Source organism: Poecilia mexicana, unplaced genomic scaffold, assembly GCF_051168715.1.
Source record: "Poecilia mexicana isolate PSO_F unplaced genomic scaffold, ASM5116871v1 scaffold_5, whole genome shotgun sequence".
NCBI classification, from domain to species: Eukaryota; Metazoa; Chordata; class Actinopteri; order Cyprinodontiformes; family Poeciliidae; genus Poecilia; species Poecilia mexicana.
Genome location: NW_028263374.1, coordinates 8,133,446 through 8,153,516, shown reverse-complemented (window position 1 = coordinate 8,153,516; position 20,071 = coordinate 8,133,446). Strand labels below are relative to the sequence as shown.

Genomic DNA, 20,071 nt, shown 5'->3' with positions numbered 1-20,071 from the left:
GTTGTACAACCCCGTTTAATTTAGCAGTTTCAGCAGATGAAGAGGCTTTGAATCAAAATGTAATTAAACATAACAAAAAAAAAAATAAAAAATGCTAGTAAAATGTCCAACATTAGATGGAGTGTCACTGACATTAGTGACAATAAATGTGTCCAAATCAGAAACAACCTGAAACACGTCACATCATGTCCAACGTGGCACCAATCGCTGTAAAGGTTTCTGATGAAAGTGTTGTGGTACCTGTTGGATGCAGAACTTGCGGACAGTGTAGTCCACCAGAACCACGGCGTCGTCAACAGACACGCGGATGTTCCCGTAAGTCCAGCAGCCCTGGTCCGGCCAGTACTGCGCACACTTACACTAAAAACAAAACAGAAAACGATTTAAAATCAAACTCACACCAAGCGGTTTGCGCTTCAAACATAGATTTAAAGAAAAAATTATTCATTCTTTCCTCCCACCTTCACATTATTTAAAAATGCTAAAAGTTACTTCTTATCTGCAATTTTAACTGTTTGTATATTTAAATCAAAGTTTGATTATTTGAATTTTTTTATTATAAAGGCTGCCATTTTCTTCCTCTCCTACCTCTTTTCTCTCCTTTAGATTGGTAACCATGACAATGGTGGCTGTATTCTGCTCCCAAATCATCCTCCAAAAGTCATTTACCGTTTCCTCCTTCGGCCCTAGAAGACGAGGAGAAACACAGAAATCAGCATAAAAAAATCTTTCAAGTTTATCACCGAACTACGGCACAGTTTCTGCGACCAACCTCACCTTGGGCTGCAATAAATTTATTCTTCTCCTGGTACCCCTGCGACAGAAGGAGACCAAAAAACAGAGAGATTAGGGATGTAGTGCAGTATGTGATGAAAGAGGAATCATTTCTTATGGTAAAAATGTCAAACAAATACAAACATTTATAAAAGAAGCGTTGATAAAGTCAGAGTCAGGGACTCCTTCCAGAGAGGAGAGATGAACCCTGGAGTGATCATCTGAAACGGACGAAGGATTATGAACGAGTAGAGGCAAAAGAAAGAAAAACAGCTCAAATAATCATTTGTTCTGGGTGTTAAATCAAGACGCTCCAAAATATTTCTAACTCTTGGTCAGGAACCTCAAACCAACTTGAACTCCTGACTGTGGTTCAATATAAACGCTGTCAAAGTCTGACTCAGCATTCTGTGGTCCTTACATGGCAGGATGTTGATGTATCGGTTCTTTTCTTTATTCTCCTCTTTGGAAGCTGCGTCACATGATGCCTGAATGGGACAGACTGGCAGCGCCTAAACAAAAACAAGCATATGATGAAAACCAGACATCAGTCTCACATCTTAAGATGATTCCTGATGATTTTTTTTTTTTGTCAACATACATTATGTATCTGACGGCTATTAAGCTGTAGAGGAATATTCTATAAATCCACAATCTCCTAAAAATCTGTGTACTTCTTTCTTTTGAGTAAAGATGAGTTTAAAATATTGTTGTAGGATTTTTTTTCCCCACTCAGATTTAACAGATTTAGTTCAATTAGTAAAAAATTGATGGTTTCTGAAAGTCTCATCTCTGCTTGTAACCAGGTAATAAATGGCTTTCGATTAACAGCAATGCTTCAGCATATCACAATTTATGTTTTTATAATTTCATCAGGAGAAGCTAAAACAAAAAACTTTCAGTTGTGGAAAAACTACTTTAAGCTCCAGACTGCGGCGTGTTATCAGAGGATGTTTGCTTGAGTGTGCCGTACATTGAACTCCTCCCTGAAGAGCTTGTTGTCATCAGCCATGCGACGGTTCATTTCTTCCTCAAGTTTGTCTACGGGAATGGGTGGGTACTTCCTGTTTGTGCTGGGAGACCGAGCCAATAGCGGCACGCTCTGGAGTTCTGCTCCGAGGGCCGGGAAGGAAGGAGGTGAGAGTGAAAAGAGGAGGGGTGAGGGTGGGAGGATTGGGAGGAGACACGAGATAAAGACATGAGATAATGTGGAAGAACACGAGAACACAACGTCCCACATGGAAACCTGGCTCAGACATTTCAGCGGCAGCTTGTAAAAACGCCCAGCAGAGGGCGATGTGAGGCAACAATACAGAAAAAAAAAAAAAGGAGTCTATGGTCGCCCTGTTGATTAGGTAATCACAGCAAAAAAAAAAAAAAAAAAGCTTCTTAAAAGGCTTAGAAATGTTATCAGTTGAGGGAACAAAATCAAATGAGGGTTAAAATCCAGATCAACAACTTTGATCCAGCTGCTGGTGAATACGACTCCAAACAGCTACGTTCACACGGAGCCTGTATGTTCATGTGGACGTTTCACCTGTGTCATCTGATCTGCCGTTGGTCAATCTGAAGGCATTGGAATGGCTTGCTGCTTGCTTGTGCTTCTTAAATCTGTCAAAATCAAAGCATAGAATCAATTAGTGTTTTTTTTTAATCCATTATTTAAAAAGAGCAACAAATTTTGTCTGCTTGTGTCGCAGTAGGTCAATCAGGCATTGTCATGGTAACAGCAGCATTTCTAGTTGCTAACACCCCCCCACCACCACCACCCAAAAAAGAAAGAAACAGACTTTCACTGACCTGAGCATGTAGAGGATAATGATGATGAAGATGATGACCAGTAGCGATGACAGGGCCACCATCACAGCGATTACTGATTTGTCATCTATATCTGAGACAGAAAAAGTTTTAAAAACAGAGTGATATTATATTAGTTGCACAATACTAGAGCTGGGGAATAAAAAGGCAGGAAACACCAGCAAAATCCCATCTTCAAGAATTGCTATCACAAAACTTTGAGGGGCGTTCCTGCTTCGATACATTTGAATCAAAAGGAAATATTCCCCAATCAGAATGTCTTTCAGCTCTGCAAATGCGGGTTTTTCATTAGAGTCATGGTGTACTGACGAAGGGATGCATCTACAAGCTACAAGATAGCAGATCTAGAGGACTGGACTTGGAACCACCTGGTTATTAATCGCCATCTACTTCAAAGTCCTGCATCCTTGCAAGCAAAGATTCCAGAGAGTCGAGGAGTTCATCCCAAAGGATTGCCAAGCACCACTCTTCTTCAGGTAGCACTGTATTGACACTATAGCAGCCAATCTACAAAGAGCATGTCTACTGCACTGTTTAAATATAATATGAGGCCAATGGCAAACAGTTCAGGGTTTCCCCCAGTGTTTTACAAGCCTGGCGGGCCACCAGGCTTTACTTGTGATCCCACCAGGCAAAGCATTGCTTTTTTACTTAAGTATTTCAGAACTGTTTGCATTTTTTAGGACTTTATTGTTGGTGTTCAGGTATTAATCTTCCTCTCTTAAAAGATATAATATAATTATCAAGAGATATTTTCAAATTTCCTGTCAACTTTAAACATTTAACTGAAAAACACAACGAGCCGCTGGAAGAATGACTGCCGTAGCGCCCAACCACCAGGCTTAACGAGTTTCTGGGGCAAACCTTGAAGTTGATGCTCCATTCATCAAGTGCTTTATATTATTAAATTCAATGAGTGTTCATTATTTTATTATCTTAAGTTTTGTACCAAAAAAAGAATAAATAAATGTTACCAATACTATGCTTGTGCCCTTTTTATCATTTTTAATAGCAGCAGGCATTAATTAATATTTTTTTGTGTTTGAATAAAAACACATTGTGATGAAATGTGGTAATTTTTTTACCCAGTTTGTTTTTTATATAAAATCTTATGTGGATCATGTCAGCTAATAGTAATAATAAGTTTATTAGCCATCCTTATGCAGACGATCTTGCAGGCCAACATGTCTCTGGACGTTCCATTTCTTCAATTAGAAAACCTGAGATGACGCTAATTGAGTTAATATTTACCTGAAAGAAAATATTTCAGCATCCCGAGTTCAGTTCCACAACCTGCGAGTTCACCATTAAGTCCAGTCCTACAGATTGAACACCTTCACGCTCTCAGTGTCCTTTTAGCTTTCGAGAGATTTAAAAGACTTGCATATCGCATTGCAAGTCTGTGTTATGCCGTCTGCCTTTTGCAAGACTGGCCCGAATCCTTCTGCTCCATTACTGGTATCGATGTCTATTAGGTACGTCCCAATTCAATCTCAGGTACGGGCTTGGATCCAGATCTTTTTAAATGATTGGTATCAGCATCCCTGAGTCTGACAGAATTTAATTCTTCATACATGTTGTACTTGTACCGTCAGTGATCGTGTCGGCTGTAACCATGTGTGGAAAAAAGGCCGTACACATTTAATTTGGTGATTGAAATGATGTCAGCAGTGACAGAGAGACTGTGTTGGTTGTTGAAAGCTGCTCGGTTCACTAAAATGTTCAAATCTTTAAAGCAAAGACTTAAGTTAATACAGCAGGAGAACTATTTCTCTTTAGGTTTTGTCCATGTATGATGTGTTACAAGATGAATTACAGAATTCTCTAAAATACAGAGAAAACTTCAGCAATACGTTCGCAGTCAAAACAATTAGTAGCAGGGCAACGACATTTAAAGTAATCTTTACAAACATGTAATAAAATAGCACCAGTATTGGGCAACACATTGTTTGAACATTAGTCAGTCTCTTAATTGGCTTAATTCTTCTGCTGCAGGAAGTATATTGTTGCTAAAACTCCAGTAGGGAGAAAATACCAGTGGCTGTCAAAAACCATAGACTGTCACCAACAATGATGTTGGTGCAATACTGACGAAATGTAGAGCACGACAGTACAGCACTTTGAAGTTACAAAGAATGGAAGCTGGCATTGACAATGAAGTATTTGATGGGATTTTGTTATCTGCAAATGCGTATCATGTATCGTTTAGAGACTCTTTGGTATCTCTGTAACAAAAAAAAAACCTTATTGGGATATCAATTATGTCAATATATTACTGGCTTTAGAAAAAAAAAAAAGAAACACCAAACAAGTTGAGAAATGACCCGGTTTCTCTCAGAGTAAACAGATAAATCACATTTTAACCAAGAAGGTGAACCATTCACCTCAGGAGGAACCTGTATCCACGATGACAGCAGATACCAGGAGCTGTCAATGTAATTTCAATTACTTCAAAGTTTTGGTATAAAAGCCTTTCTGCATATCAAAATCAAAAATGTATTCTGTTTAGTTTGAGGTTGGTGCTAAAGAATGATTACAGATTCAACATCACAGCATATATGTGTCCTTCATTCTGCCCCTCCGTCAGATTACAATGGGTCACCTATTCGTACACATTTCTACCACGCGCAGGAGCTGGAGGCAGAACTGTGGTCTTCCTTTTGACCTTTTGCACCTACAACTAGAACAAAAGATGAGATCTGATTGGTGTAAAAAACCCACCTGCTTTCTGTATGCTGTTGGTGATTCAGTAAGACGCAAAGCAGAAGAAAAGATTTTCCAAGCCAGGGCCGCAACTAACCACCATTTTTAATCCATTAATCCATTGATTATTCTGACAATTAATTTATAAATCAGACAAAAAAACCAAACTAAAATTCAATAACATAGCATTCCTTTAGTGAATTTAAACTGGGTGAGTATTGCTACTTTGAATATGTTGTTTATTTATCAGCAAATTGTCTTTTTTTTTAATCTGCATACTCCAGTTAACAATCGATTACTAAATTAGTTGACAATTATTTCAACAATCAAATAATCGCAATAAATCATTTCAGCTCTACTCCTGGAAAAACGACACGTCGTCGGAAGGAGATCATCGGCTGACTTTGACAAAGTTCCTTAGCACTCGAGCTGTTGAACAGAAAGCATCACTCGACTTCACGCCATCTGCCTTTTCTGGGACAAGCATTTAGGAACAGCAGAGGCAGAAACGGTGCTTTTTTTTTTTAACGCACAATTCGCAGGACGTTTCAGTGTTCGCCGTCGGACAATATGTGCATTGAGGAGAGCGTGAGAACAAAGGGCTGCGAGTGTCATGGGGAACTGACACAGCCTTGACGGATCTAATGGCATTTAGAGCGGCTGGCTGCGCTGCGCTCCACTCCAGGCTCAAGGATGTCCAGAGAGAGACAATGGAGCAATTACATAATACCTACGGAAAGGAAAGCGATCACGTTATATAATAGGGGTATTATATAGTCGAGTCACATACGTCTTATTCAAACCGACTGGATAATGCCAATTAGTTGATGCTGATGAAATCCTTGGATAAGTTCCCAGGCTCAGTGTCGCAAAAAAATAAAAAATAAAAATCATTCATTTACACAAGAATTTAAACTAAACTAGGTGCTATTGTATGCCCTGAATCAATTGGGTGATTTGGGAACTTTTCATAGATTGAGCATTAATAATTAATGTGAAAGAGTAGGGTGGGCGAGTCACATCTTCTATCAAGCATCGTCACTAAAAACCTTTAAACATTTTCCTCAAGTTTACAACACTCGAGTCAAAACTGTGCAGATATCTCAGCTCCATCAACTGCTAGCTTGATTTAAACACTCCAACATTTTACCTTTTTTGTTGCACTACAACCGTGAAATTTTGCTCTTTTTTTTTAATTCGGATTTTGTGTGTTAGACCAACACAAAACAGTGAACAGGTGTGAAATGGGATAAAAATGGCTATTTTAAAACCAAACGGCAAATACTTTTGGGATAACCACGCCTGTTGTTACAATTGCAGGTGTATGTTGGTGAGGTATGTCGCCACCAGATTTGTACATCTAGATCTTGAAGTTGTTTTTGAGAATTTTCCTCACTAAAAAACAAAACGAAAAAACAAAAGAACAAAACTTTGACGGTGCCAGTCTAATATACTTCGACATAAACAACTGCATTGTAGCTCTGGCTGTATGTTTGGGTTTGTTCAGCCTAGTTGGACGAAGCAGCACATCACATGGAGGACAGAGCGGATGATGCTAAAGCTCACAGAAAACAGATGAGATAACGAAAACAGAGAAAAGTGGGAATTTATTACAACTCGTATGGTCATTACTATATACACCAATTAGTCCCTGACCCTCTGCTGTTCCTTGGATAATGTTCGCTAACCGCTTAGCTGAGAATTTGCAAATGGGGAGACTCCGTGCAAATTCGACTGTTGTGAATTCAATTGTTTGCACTAGATTTTAATGATTGGATATCGAGTAAAAAGGGGTAGAGTACAAATATGCATCACACTTTGCTGATTTTTATTTAATAAATGGTTTTGAGATGCATGAACTTTCCTTTCATGTCACAGTCATGTGCTACAACTGCAAAAAAAAAAATAATCCTAATTGCATAGTTATATTGTGGTGGCAATGACAAAGTTTAGAAAACTTGGGAGAAACAAATGCATTTGTAAAGCTGTGCCGTTGACTGCTCTCCTGTGGGCGAGTACGGCTCTGTTAATGTGGCTTTCCTGTGGGTGAATGATCAAATGAAGCCATATCACATAAGGATATTTCCGGAACGGAAACAACGGAGGCTAAAAGCAGAAAAATGTTCACCTATCTAAAATATTAAAGGTTGAATGTTGACCACAGAGCCTCACTCACTTGCTCTTGGCAGCGCCATACTGCATGAATAACACAGAAACCACTCAGGATTTTTTATATGAAATTTCTCTAACCTCATGTGCTTGTGAAAACCTTTTTTGAGAAAGGCTTTCAGACATTAAAATGCATCTGAGCAATATAAACACAACATTAATAATTAAGGGCTTTTTAAAAACTAAAAGGTTTATATCAGAATCTTCAACCAAATCCAGCCGAAACAGGATCAACTTTTAAAACCCGGGTGTGCTCAGGCGCTCCATTCAGATGTGGTAAAATCACCTGAAGATAAAGTCCAACAACTACCAAGACGTGATTAATCACTTGGTCTGATTTCAACAAAACAATGAATAAAAATTACTGTATTTATCATACTATAAGCCGCACCTACAAATTTTTTGAGAAAATAAAAAATAAAAAGGAAACCTACATATATAAGCCGCTAGTATCTCTGCTGCTCTTGGTTTTCCATAAGGACCCAGCAGAGGGCAGCAGAGGGCAGCGTCCTGATAAATCTGCTGGATTTATCAGGGCGCCCTCCGTCTCCAACGTTGATCCATAGTTTGTTCACGCCTAGCTTACGTGCAGCGGCCCTATTTCCTGTACTGCCAGATCAATAGCCTTCAACTTAAAAGCTGCATCATATAAGTTTGAAAACATTTTTCTGTCATGCCCGCTGCTAGCATGTGCTTGCTCTAAATTAAAACTAGCACTTTCTTCTTTGATTTCCAATTTTGACTTCCAGTGATTCACTTCCTGCTAAAGAGCCCCCTGGTGGTTGAAGAAAAATCCACAGAAAAGCCACACCGGGCTATGAGCTGCATGGTTCAAAACGTGGGGGAAAAGTAGCGGCTTATAGTCCGAAAAATATGGTAGTCACATAATCAAACAAATTAGCAGCAACATACAGTCGGACATGTCACAAGCAATGAGCGTACACAATCTGCTTTTAGTTTTAAAAAAAGCCTTTAAAGATCTGCTTAAATATTTAAAGTCTCGTTTACTTAACCCATCTTTAAACTGCCTCTAGTCAATTTTAAATCATCATTCAAGTTGATCAGACTTGATTTCAAATGTGAACTTTCACAAATTAAGCAGGCATTGCGGAACCACTGGAGGCACGGAGAGGCTCTGCAGAGGACTGATTTGGAGAACAGTGCATGAAATGTGTTTGACATCTCTGCTGTTCTCAAGGATGAAACACATCTGTGAGCTGTGACATAAAGGGGGGAAAAAACATGCCTCTATTATTTAAAAAAAAAAAAAAAACTCCAGACAGAAGATGGTTCTGGCAGCTGGGTACCAATCACTTCATGATGCCAAAAAATAAAAAATAAAATGATAATCCAGTTGTCTATTCTGTCATGGTGCGCTTCAGATTGTTCAGATGCACTTCAAACGTCCCACCATGGTAACCCTGTAGAGTTTTTGTCTTAGATGGATGGTATTTTACAGCCACATAGTGAAATTTTATACCACAGTCAAGTTACTATGTTCCCTTCAGTTGTTAAATGCTGTGAATATCAAACATGACTTAAAAGAAATTTGACGCCTTGAAATTGAGCCTCATTAAGAAGCTTCTGACATTCTGCCTTCAGCACGTCGTCAAAACAATGCTTCTCATTATGCTGTTAACAAGAGTGCTGCGCTGAGAAGTAGCTCGTATGATGAGCTACTTCCAGGTGTTTTCTAATTGCTGCTGCCGCTAGCCTGCAGGAGCTGATTGGGGGAGTTATAAGGGAAGGTTGCCCTGTGCGTCGATTTTACACAATACTCCCTCTCTTTAAATCCTTTAACAGGCTCGTTGTACAGATTATATGCTAGAGATGAGTGATGCAAATGTTTTATCATATAGCAAGCAGCAAAAGAAAGAAGTCTGCATTAAGGATTATCTATCTTGTAAGAGTAAACTAATTGACTTTGCTCACAAATATCCAAAACTGGGATTGCCACTGGTCTGTTTGATTCATTTCTAACTTCTTCTTGCTTTATGCTACAAAACATGACTGTGGACTATTATTGTGTATTAGTTAGGACTATAAGGTTTCCAGTCCTTTTGTTAAGTACATTTTATTTCTATAGTAATGTGTGTGAAGCTCAAGCTGTAAGCTGTAACAGGTCCACAGTTAAAAAGAAATGTTTAACTACATCACAATAACTCCTTCAAAATATCTACAAAATATGCCATTCATAAGGCCGATCCCTAGTTTCCACTATAGCCGATCCTTGTATCACAAAGTTGGATGCATAGATCAACCCAAAATGTGTGTGTGTGTGTGTGTGTGTGTGTGTGTGTGTGTGTGTGTGTGTGTGTGTGTGTGTTGGAAACAGTGATGCGAGTGTTTTCGAAATATTATTGGTATCAAGCACTTACCGTCTGGGATTTTGGTTGTGATGGTTGTGATGGTTGTTATGGCGGACAATGCTGGTTTGGTAGGAGGCTCAGTCGAATTCAACTCATCAGATATTGAAGAATTATTAGGACCTGCTGTCGGTGTGTCTTTGGAGGAGGTATCATAGTTTTTATCATTGTTTTCAGGTGTTTCTGTTGCGGTGCTTTCTTCTACTGCTGAATTTGTTGTTGGTGGTTCGACTGTAGTGGTTCCTTGGATGGTTGTTGCGTTCGAGTTGGATTGTTGGGTGGTGGGTGCTGGTGTGGCAGGAGGAGCTGGAAGAGCATAAAACAAAACAAAAGGACGGAGTGTGTAAGTGTGAGCCATCAAACACACCATGTAACTGTGCTTTCGGTGGGTGGCGTTCATACCTGTGGTGATTTGTGGATCCTGGGCTGTGGCCCCGAGGGCTACAGCAAGAAGCAGGAGCAGGGGACACACACCCATTCTGCCCTGCAGGGAGGGCACACAAAAGAGACACGGGTCGATCAGTAAAAACAAAGATGTAGTGAGAAATCAGGTGGTGGCAGAAATCAGACAATTATAAGTTTGATTATGTCCGACTGCCCAAAACTAGTAAATCTCATCATGCTTTATCATTAGTGGTTTGTACAAAATACACTTCAGTGAGAAATTTGTTAAAGTGTTTAGAAGTGGTTAAAGGGAAAAGTTTAAGAAGCTAAGGGAAGCTATATTCTCTGCAGAGGAATGCTAGCTGTTCAAACACGCCACGCTGAACGATTCAGAGCAAAGCTGTTCTTTTTAATCTTTTTGAGATTCCAACCTGGAATATGCCTGATTCGGAAATGATGGCAGCATTCGGAAAATCTCAGACTTCCGAAATGTTTCTACATTCTATGGGAAACATACACAGAGTGCAGCATTTTTTTCCAACTAATGACAATATCTTCTACAAACAAAACACTTTCCCAGTTCATGAAAAAACACTTCATTTTTTTTCTACTACAAATTTGCAGCTCAAAACTAAGCACTTTGAAATGCAAATGATGTCACAGAAGTGCAACATATCAGCATTAACATCAGCATAGAGCTGTTAAGTAAACTGGGCAGATATTAATAACAAAATGTTTATTTCCATCCGGTTGCTGTTTGTGTATACGTTTGGAAAACTTTGACCTTTTAAAGACTTTTAATACCGGGGCCTTTCTGACAGTAATTAACTGATTATTACAGCTGACTTCATTAATTGCTTTTAAAATTTTTTAAAACAGCAACCCTACTGTTTACTGCTACAAACGCCAATCATGCAGCCGTTTGTTTTCAAATGTTAGTAATACCTTAAATTTTAAGGAGAGAGAGAAAAAAAACTGTTCGAAAAATATTTTAATGGTGACTGAAAATGCATTAAAATCAAAACAAAATTTTGATGATAAAATATGTTTCACAAGGAAATATTTCACATCTTACATACAAACCCCAAAGCAAGATAATTTTAAGAAGAAAGAAAAAACATATGAGATCTCAGGGTTAGCTTTAGCTTACCTGAAGAAGCGAAGTTGGCATCAGTCACTCATTCGCACAACTTGGTCCTGGAAACCAACAGAAACAACAAAACATTAAAGCTACTTTTTTTTTTTTTTTTTTACTGAAAGCTTGTCAAGATGAAAAGCTACAGATTTTATTCCACATTAGCAACAGCTTGGCACAGAAGAAAGTTCCCTTCACCAAACACCAGAATCTGCAAACTACAAGAACCGATATATCTAAAAACAGCATCGTTGTGATCTTAATTCCTGCTCATGTTTCATCCTTACTCCATTAATATTTACCCATTGCTGAGCTTTATTTGCTCAGAGCATGCCCAAAACCAGAATTAGTGTCACACTAAGATTCCTGCTATAACAGAGGATCTATTCAACCATTCAACGCTCATATGCGGCTCAGCTAGCGGAGGACAGAGAGACTTGAACAGTTTAGGAAACTGTCAAGTCTTTTTTTTTTTTTTTCATCCCAGAGGCTAACTGCACTGCAATAATCCCTGGATCTAATCGGTCTTGACCCTGGAATAATTCAGCCTGCCTGCTCTTGCTTACAGTGATACTTAAAAACAGCTTTTTCGACACTGAGCTGAGCCAAACGCCGCAGGGCCGCCACACACAAACAAACCCCGACGCTTTACATCCAGGATTATGGCATCAGTGGGCAGAGAGGATGAACTGGGCGCTAAAAGCTCCAACGCTGCCAGAATCTGAGGCTCTGCCGTTTTGGAACTGAGCTCATTCACGGTGGTGCTTACACTTTGTTTTGTTTTGTCCTCCCCCCCCCTCTCTGTTTGGAGCTACCAATTGGGCCTGCTGAGCAAGTTGTGTGGTCAATGAGGATGCTATTAACCTACAAATCAAATTGCTGCTCTCCAATTCTCCATCACTAACTCATGCCTCCACTTAGCTGACAACTGTCTGCATCCAGAAAACAATTCAACCCCTCATTTGAAACTCTGGATCAGGAATTCAAGAACGGCAGCTTTGGACGGCGGATCTTATGCTTAATATGAAACTTGTTTTTAGGGAGGCCTTCTTACATAAACAATAGGAAAACAATGTGTACGTTTTCCAGTCATCCTAGTTTTATTTTGGATGGTTACATTAATTTGCTTTGCACAAAGAAACCAAGTTATTTCACAAAAAACAATCCAACTCAAATATTCACAGCTATGAGATGCTGTGTTAATAGTGCTTTCATTTTAAAGCGCTATTACTATCCATAAGAACTTTAATTACAGGAACCATTTAAATCAGTTTCAACCACTTTCTACAGACATATTGAAGGGTGCCAGATAAATGTGGCAACAGGGGATGCATTTCTATCCTCCAATTAAAAATGTATTATTCCTAAATTTTTTGTTTGAGTTTAAAATATTAATTATAGCCTTCTAAATGTATATAAATCTGTAGGACACCGTGGATCTTATATTGAAATAAACTTGTTCCATTATTGATATAAAATTAAATTGAGAATCTGTTTTTTTTTTCATCACTGTACAGGTATCCCAAATGTTAGTCTGATTATTATTTTTAAAGTTAAAGTAGATTTAGCAAAACTGGTTGAATACTTCATCAGCATGTCCACTAAACTCAGTCTTATAACATGGATATGAATGAATACCACTGTAAATCTGCTCTGTGCTGACGCCCTTTTTATTGATTCTTTTTAGCTTAAAATTCATCTGCAAAATGTATAAAACTTCGCAAAGAAAGAAAGAAAGAAAGAAAGAAAGAAAGAAAGAAAGAAAGAAAGAAAGAAAGAAAGAAAGAAAGAAAGAAAGAAAGAAAGAAAGAAAGAAAGAAAGAAAGAAAGAAAGAAAGAAAGAAAGAAAGAAAGAAAGAAAGAAAGAAAGAAAGAAAGAAAGAAAGAAAGAAAGAAAGAAAGAAAGAAAGAAAGAAAGAAGAGCCCTGTAGAGGAGACACTGTCCCTGAAAAACAAATAATGTACTAAAGCTCAACCCTTACTGTCCGTCAATACAAACTGACCTCTCATCAAATTAGTATTATAGAGTGTCAGGATAAACTCAGATGGGTGTTGTCACCAGCAAGATTTTTTTTCAGTCACCTTTTCATAAGGGACCATGACTCATTGTTTCTGGTCCCGAGGCAGAGAGATGCGTTGGTGTTAAAAGGTATGCGCCAATCCTGTTGCTAACTTCTACGTCCCAGATGCTGCTCGGACCCGGGAGGGCTCCTGTTTTTTTTTGTCCTTTTTTGTTTCCCCCTCCCATCTGGAAGCTTGTGCAGCGCCGAGAGTATCTCTCCCCAGAGATGAATCTTGATGTGCTGTGGTCTCTTTAGAAGATGTCGTATTCCAGTTTGCGTGAGCGTAAATGCAGGCAATCTTTTTTCAGCCGTCTTATACGTTGATGGAGGGCATCATTTATTTATCGGGGATTGGTCGGGAAGTGCTTCTATCTGGGACACTTTTAGGTTCTGGTGCGCTCTTGGTGTTTGTGCGATTCACACCAAGGGTGGACGGTAAATAAAAGCATTGATTAAATGGATGTTTGTATACTTATCCACTGAGTTACTCTTTTTAATCCATAGTTAATGCGTAACTAATGGTATCGTGGACGGTAGAAAGATAATAAAAGAGAACAACATTTTACAATAACAGGACTGTCTGCATTTATTTAACTACATCAGCTCCATGCAACTTTCAGGGCTTTGTTCTTAATTTATTATTAATTATTATTATTATTATTATTATCATCATTATTATTATTTTAAAGCATTTTGCAAGGCCAAAAACTAAGTCACTACAGGGGATTTGTCCGCTGTTACCCATGTGAAGATAATGGAGAGACTTCTGCAGCAGATTTCATGCGCAGCACTACGCAGAGGCAGCAAAGAGGACCGAAAGAGGTTTGACCTGCTAATTCTGATTTTGACCGATTTAGATTTTCAGTTCCTAAAGAATACATAATGCAAAAGAGATACTACTACAAGTTATTTAACAGAGGAAGCTGATTGAATACCGCAGCAAGGATTTACAAGATTATCTTCATTTATCCATTAAATGATATTCCTTATTAAGCTGCAAACGTTCAACGGCTTTAATGGATAAGAAAGAAAAAAACTGATTTTTCAAGTCTGTTGAAGGGAATAATTTCAAGGACAGTGTGTCCATCTGGATACCTTAGAGCTGTTGTTGCCTGAGGTGCCACTTTTTACGCATTTTTCAGTATTTTCAGATAAATCCTGCTGATACGAGAACTGCTGAATTTTTTTTTTTTTTTTGTCATTCTTGCGCCAATTTTTAAAATTCAGTCTTTGCATCTTTCCGTCCTGCTGTGAAAATGTTTCATTGAAAAAAACAAAAAGGCATATATGAATGAGTCCAGCTTGGAGCTTCATGGCCTGGAGTGAGACACGCATGCAGAGATATCAGCTGGAACTGGCTGATTTTATGCTTGACCGGCTCAGATCGGTGACTGGACACTCATAAATTACAAATCCAATCTTTTTTTTTTTTTTTCTTTCCGATCACTGAGCACATAAGCGCTAACAAGCAATGCTGACAACCAGGTCAACATGGGAGACACTGATTACAGTAAGTACTGAAAAATCCCTTTTGTAGTAACTGTAAGTGTATGAATAATTTAACAATTTAAAACTCACAAGAGCAAATTTGAGCTTTACAGATATAAACATTATTCAGACACCCTAATATTCAGTTCATCGTTTTATTGATACAGCTCTTAACGATCACTTATTTATGTCTAAACTTATCTTGTGTCACTGGAGAAGAAAATGATTTGATTTCACTTAAACACCAATAATAAGCTCATTTTACCTTCTAAGCAAGATAAACAAAAATTATGGTTTTCAATTGAGACAAAACTTTGCCATCCCCAAACCTTTGGCTGAAATAACATCCACAAACTTCTTCTTGTAATCACCGAGGATCAGTTTGTGACATCGACCTGAGGGAGGTTTGCTTCCCGTTCAGCTGTAGGATATCTGACCTTCATGCTCTTTTTTTTAGGGCAACGTTTCCTTCTTGTACATGTCCCATGTCTGACAGCAAAGGAATGTACTTTTCCCTTTACAGTAGCAAGATCCTGCTGTAGTGTTCTTGATAACATTGATGGGTTTTCAAAGACTTCTTTTAACATCTTGCGGTCTGCTCTGAGGATGACAGACGTTTGGGAGCCATCTTGACTTTCCTCCACTTGTTGGCTTTGAGATCTTTTTAAATCTTTTATCACCAAAGTGTTCAGTTTGACTTTAACAGTCAAAAACATCAAGCTGAACGTCTGAGGTTTAATCAAAATACTGACCGATGGCGTTCTCGTCACTGGCGCCTGCGGTGACGTCAGCCACATTAAGAAGAAATTATTTGTTGCTCACCGGAAGTTAAATTGCTTTAAAATTTGAAATGCGTTACATTTTTAAAAAATATTTTATAAAGTTATTTTAAACATTCATGTGTCTTTCAAACTGTGCTTGAAAAACACACAATCCTCCCCCGGGTGTACTAATTTTCAATCATGACAGCATATCAACATGGAAATATTTATTTTTAAATAATCTTAAAGAAAAAAAATATGTCTCGGGGTATGTTGCATTTTACATGCTGAGCTGTAAAATAAAAATAAAAAAGTTATTAAGCTGTCATTTGCTTTGTAAAGAAGCAAATGAACTGTTCTGTAATTCTCTTCAGGGTTTTATTTGTACAGATACTTCCATCTATATGATTTTACAACATATAAATGTCAAGAGAGTGACGGCTCTTTAGTCCTAGTTTTAAGACATTTACATTTACAACAAAGAAAGTACAGTTTGTTTTATATTATTATTATTTTTAGTTATTAAGGGAAAGCAGCATTAGCAAGTTAGAGCTCGGTCAGTGGTGTCCGGCTGGACGAGTTTCCGAAAGGACAAAATAAGTCAAACTAATCTGAAAATCAACTGATTCCGGTCACTAGCAGAGTGATTTATATAATGCAAGCTGTTTTCCTCCATCTCTGCCATCAGCATTATTAATTTTAGACATCTGCTAAAGGGAGTGCCATTCATCAAACCCTTTTGTTTGCAAAAATAAAAATAAACAAAAAAAAATAATAATTGTTCGCCATTTAAAATGCAGAGATGCATCTTTGTCTAATTTTCTGCTTACTTCAGTTACAGTTTCTTTACAGTTTGATGTCAACACAAAGTAAAAATGATTAATGATTAGTTTATTTTAAGGTTTTCTCAGTTGTAAGAAGTAGATGTTTATAGGCTTATTTCGTGTTGTGTGAGGGAGTTTAATGGCCCGACACGAATTTACCGAATCGCACAACGAGCTTAAAATGCTTAACTTGTTTTTTTTCTCCTGAAAAAAATTCCTCCACCGCCTGTCAGTCAGGAAACATGCGAGCTTTGAATTTCTTTTTTCTTGCTATGTCCGTATCGACCTTTTAAATTAAAACTTGTTCCGAAACGGTCGGTAAAGACTTATGTGCAAATTTACCCGTCTCCGTGTTTCTGTAATCCTACAATTGTTCCTATGGGGATCATAAAATATGCATTATTCATAAATTCTCCAGAAGAATTTCTGTTTTTTGCATATTGTGATCCATGTGAGATAACACAGTTCACATCTTCTCAAAGTAGTGAAAAACTTAGATTTCCTGTATCATGGCAATTTCATTTCTAACACAGAGGACGGTCTGCGGCAGGTTCTCGCTGCTGTGGAGGTTTTGTGCTTAATGAGCTCTGCTGGCTAATGAAAATCCTCCTTAGGCTCTTTTTAGCGCAATCACACAGTTGTGAAAGGGCCTGGCTCTTCCCTTCCCATTTCATTCATGCAGTAAAAGGGACACTTAAAGGACGAATATAAAGGAAGTCCAATTACATCTCCATGACAACAAAAAGGCCAGGACATTGCAGCGCAGGATGCTTTTTGATACGGCGACTGAACTCAAAATTTGGTGGTTTTGGTTACTGTGGATTTATTTGTGACCTTAGACCCCTTTGTGACAAAATCTTCAATGCAGTAAATAACCCAAGTACGTGAAATTTGGTTCAAATTGATATTTGAAGGGATTAGAGTGCTAAAGTGTTGTATGGATCTCTGGAGACAAAACTTTTTGTTGCTCATGATTACATTCGGTCATGTTTTGAACTACATTCAGCAGACAGAGAAAAATACAGCCCAACACGACTCATTTTTTCCCCAAACAGCACACCATGCACTACCAGACTTCAGAAACAACAATACTCTTCAGTACAGATGTTGTCACAAAAGGAAGCAGAATTTTTTTTTACTCTACCCTTTTTATCGTAGTTCAGGGATAAAAAAAAAAGTAAGATCAAGTTCAAACATGAAAAAAGTTAAACGGAAACTGGATTTTGAGCCATATCTTCTGTTTAAACAGGCTCAGAGAGAAATATTATTGCAGACAGAAAAGCAATCTGATGTTACCCCTGCTCATAAAATTAATAACTTTTCACTGCTTACAGCAGGAAGATTAGAACATAGTGTTTAAGACTATCCTCGTATCTTCTTATTGCATCATCTCAAACAGAAATCAGAAACTGGTCGAAGTCGACGCTTTGCAAAATCTTGCGATTGAAAATTTGAGGGTTTTCGATCTACATTAAGATCACTTGGAAGACAAAGTACAATGTACTGAAAGTCCTCAGGAGACAGGAGATGGAGGCTGGATGGACTCTGAGCCTCCCGGCCACACCGATATGACACAAGCAGTTCTTATCAAAGGGACTTATCATTCATGCAGAGAAATATTTCCTCTGGCTTTCTTACAAGGCATCCTGCTCCACTAGCTGCTGCAGCGCTGGATAATGCCTGTCTGTCTGTCTCCATTCATGGCATATTAATACTGTTTCTATGTCTTCACTGAGAGAGGGCGGGAGGGGGGGAGAGGGGTCTAAGGCAACAGGATCGCTGTGAATGCTTCTCTTCACAGGAGACCGAAGTACGCCTAACTCAGGCCTGCGAGGACTCCTGCTCCGAAACAGACCACAGATTATATGTCCCTGGTGCCACATACAACAGCCACAATCCTCTGGACTTCCCTTTCTGAGGGATACTACTCCCTGCTGGTGCGGTTTGTGTTCCCGCTGGCTTCATTCACAAGCTGGCAGAGTTGATAAAAAAGATGACGAAAAGCGTGGGGCTGCCATTCCGGCTAATTACAAGGGCGAGAGTGACCGCGCTGTCCCTTATTAAGCCTGTGATGATGATTCTTGGCCCGTCAGGCTGCATGAATGGATCAAGAAAACTCACTTGTTTTAATGAGCGAGACTGGTGAGTCATTGAAGCTCTGCTCCGTGTCTGCCGCTTTGTGGGGTTTCTCACAGGAGATGCCAGGGGCCTCTCAAGCTTTCCCACATTGGACACAGAGAGGATCTAAAGGCGCAAACCCATGGCCTCCCCACAAAAGCCACTGTGACCTTCAGCTGGGTTTCCAAGCCAAAAGGATGGCTCCCGGGCCACAATGAAACTTGATTCACAATCACCTCTGCCCTTTGAAACTCAAGCACCAGAACTGATTTCTAGATGCAGCTCAAACCGGATGTCAGATCTCATTTTACTTCATTCAATGAACAAAATGTGCGGGTTGAGAAACACACGGCTCTCCGAATGCAGACCCAACATGGCAACTTTAGGTGCCTGTGTTGTCTTGGCTTCTTCTCTGTTCAGAATCGTTATATTAACTCAAACCTGTTGGGAATCCATGGGCAGTTTTCTTTAAATGTACAAGGTAATTTTAAAAAAATGGCTAAAGATGCACAGGTCAAAGATTAATTTTTGATTTTGTGAAGCTTTGACCTGCCGATGAGGATTTGAATTCCTCTTTCAGAAATAGAAATGACTAAATATCTTTTTCTACTTTCTGGACAAGCTGAAAATTTGATCTCTGACAATAAAATACTCACAGAGAACTAAGACTCAGTGTTATAGATCTGTCTCTGAAAATCGATAAATACAGTAAAACCCTTCATGTTATGGAACAGTTTTCCATATGAATGTCAAGACAAACTACACATCACTTCTTCCTCATTTTTCTCTTTGTGCACACCGTAAAACATAATAAAAGTCCATCATATCAATAGAAAATCTTTTTTTTTCCCTACAGGACCCGTTAAAAATAGAAATAATAACTGCTGTGAGGCTCTGGTTTACAGTGATCTTTTATCTTAATTAGATGGGACTCTTACAAAGCCTGTCAAAGGACCGGAGGCGGTGTCACACTATGTGAAAGTCATCACACAGCTTTACTGTTAAACAGGATTTTCAGATTTCACAACAAACATGAAAGCATGCCAGAGTTCACATTTTACGCAATCTTTAGCATGTTATGCTAACGCTAACCACTACTGGTGTGCTTAGCGTTGGTAGCATTTCTAACAGCTTTCCCTGTGTAGAGTCAGAGTTAGCCTAAGCTACAACAGAAATTTCTGCAGGATAACCATGTCGCGTATTTTCTCTTTGCTTTGATAGGACTCGTTGATCATTTGAATTCCGGCATATTGCAAAGTATTCCCGGTTAATCATGCGTCAGTCAGATCGTGACACAGACAGAAGGCTGTGGGAACCAGTAGAGTCTCCCTTTCACCGTTTACGAGAGTGAAAAGCTCTTTGCCTGGTTTCACACTGCAGAACCTCATGCTCTGGTTTTGTCTTTGGCCGAGATCCGATTTTCTTTGTGTGGATGTTTACGTTATGATGCAAACACCACCGGACTCCT

General features: G+C 38.8%; 1 protein-coding gene across 2 annotated transcripts in view; it reads right to left on the bottom strand.

Annotated features, from left to right (window-relative positions):
* Positions 1–20,071, bottom strand: part of ptpra (protein tyrosine phosphatase receptor type A) — a 34,514-nt gene that overhangs the window by 8,522 nt on the left and 5,921 nt on the right. For both annotated transcript variants that reach the window (XM_015002576.2, XM_015002577.2), the window contains exons 2-12: positions 11,365–11,411; positions 10,233–10,314; positions 9,843–10,136; positions 2,575–2,665; positions 2,312–2,385; positions 1,748–1,884; positions 1,196–1,286; positions 919–995; positions 778–814; positions 589–686; positions 241–360 (exon numbers count right to left, since the gene is read on the bottom strand). In XM_015002576.2, the coding sequence (XP_014858062.2) occupies positions 241–360; positions 589–686; positions 778–814; positions 919–995; positions 1,196–1,286; positions 1,748–1,884; positions 2,312–2,385; positions 2,575–2,665; positions 9,843–10,136; positions 10,233–10,314; positions 11,365–11,385 (1,122 nt within the window). In that variant the 5' untranslated portion in view covers positions 11,386–11,411. The remainder of the gene's footprint in view (positions 1–240; positions 361–588; positions 687–777; positions 815–918; positions 996–1,195; positions 1,287–1,747; positions 1,885–2,311; positions 2,386–2,574; positions 2,666–9,842; positions 10,137–10,232; positions 10,315–11,364; positions 11,412–20,071) is intronic.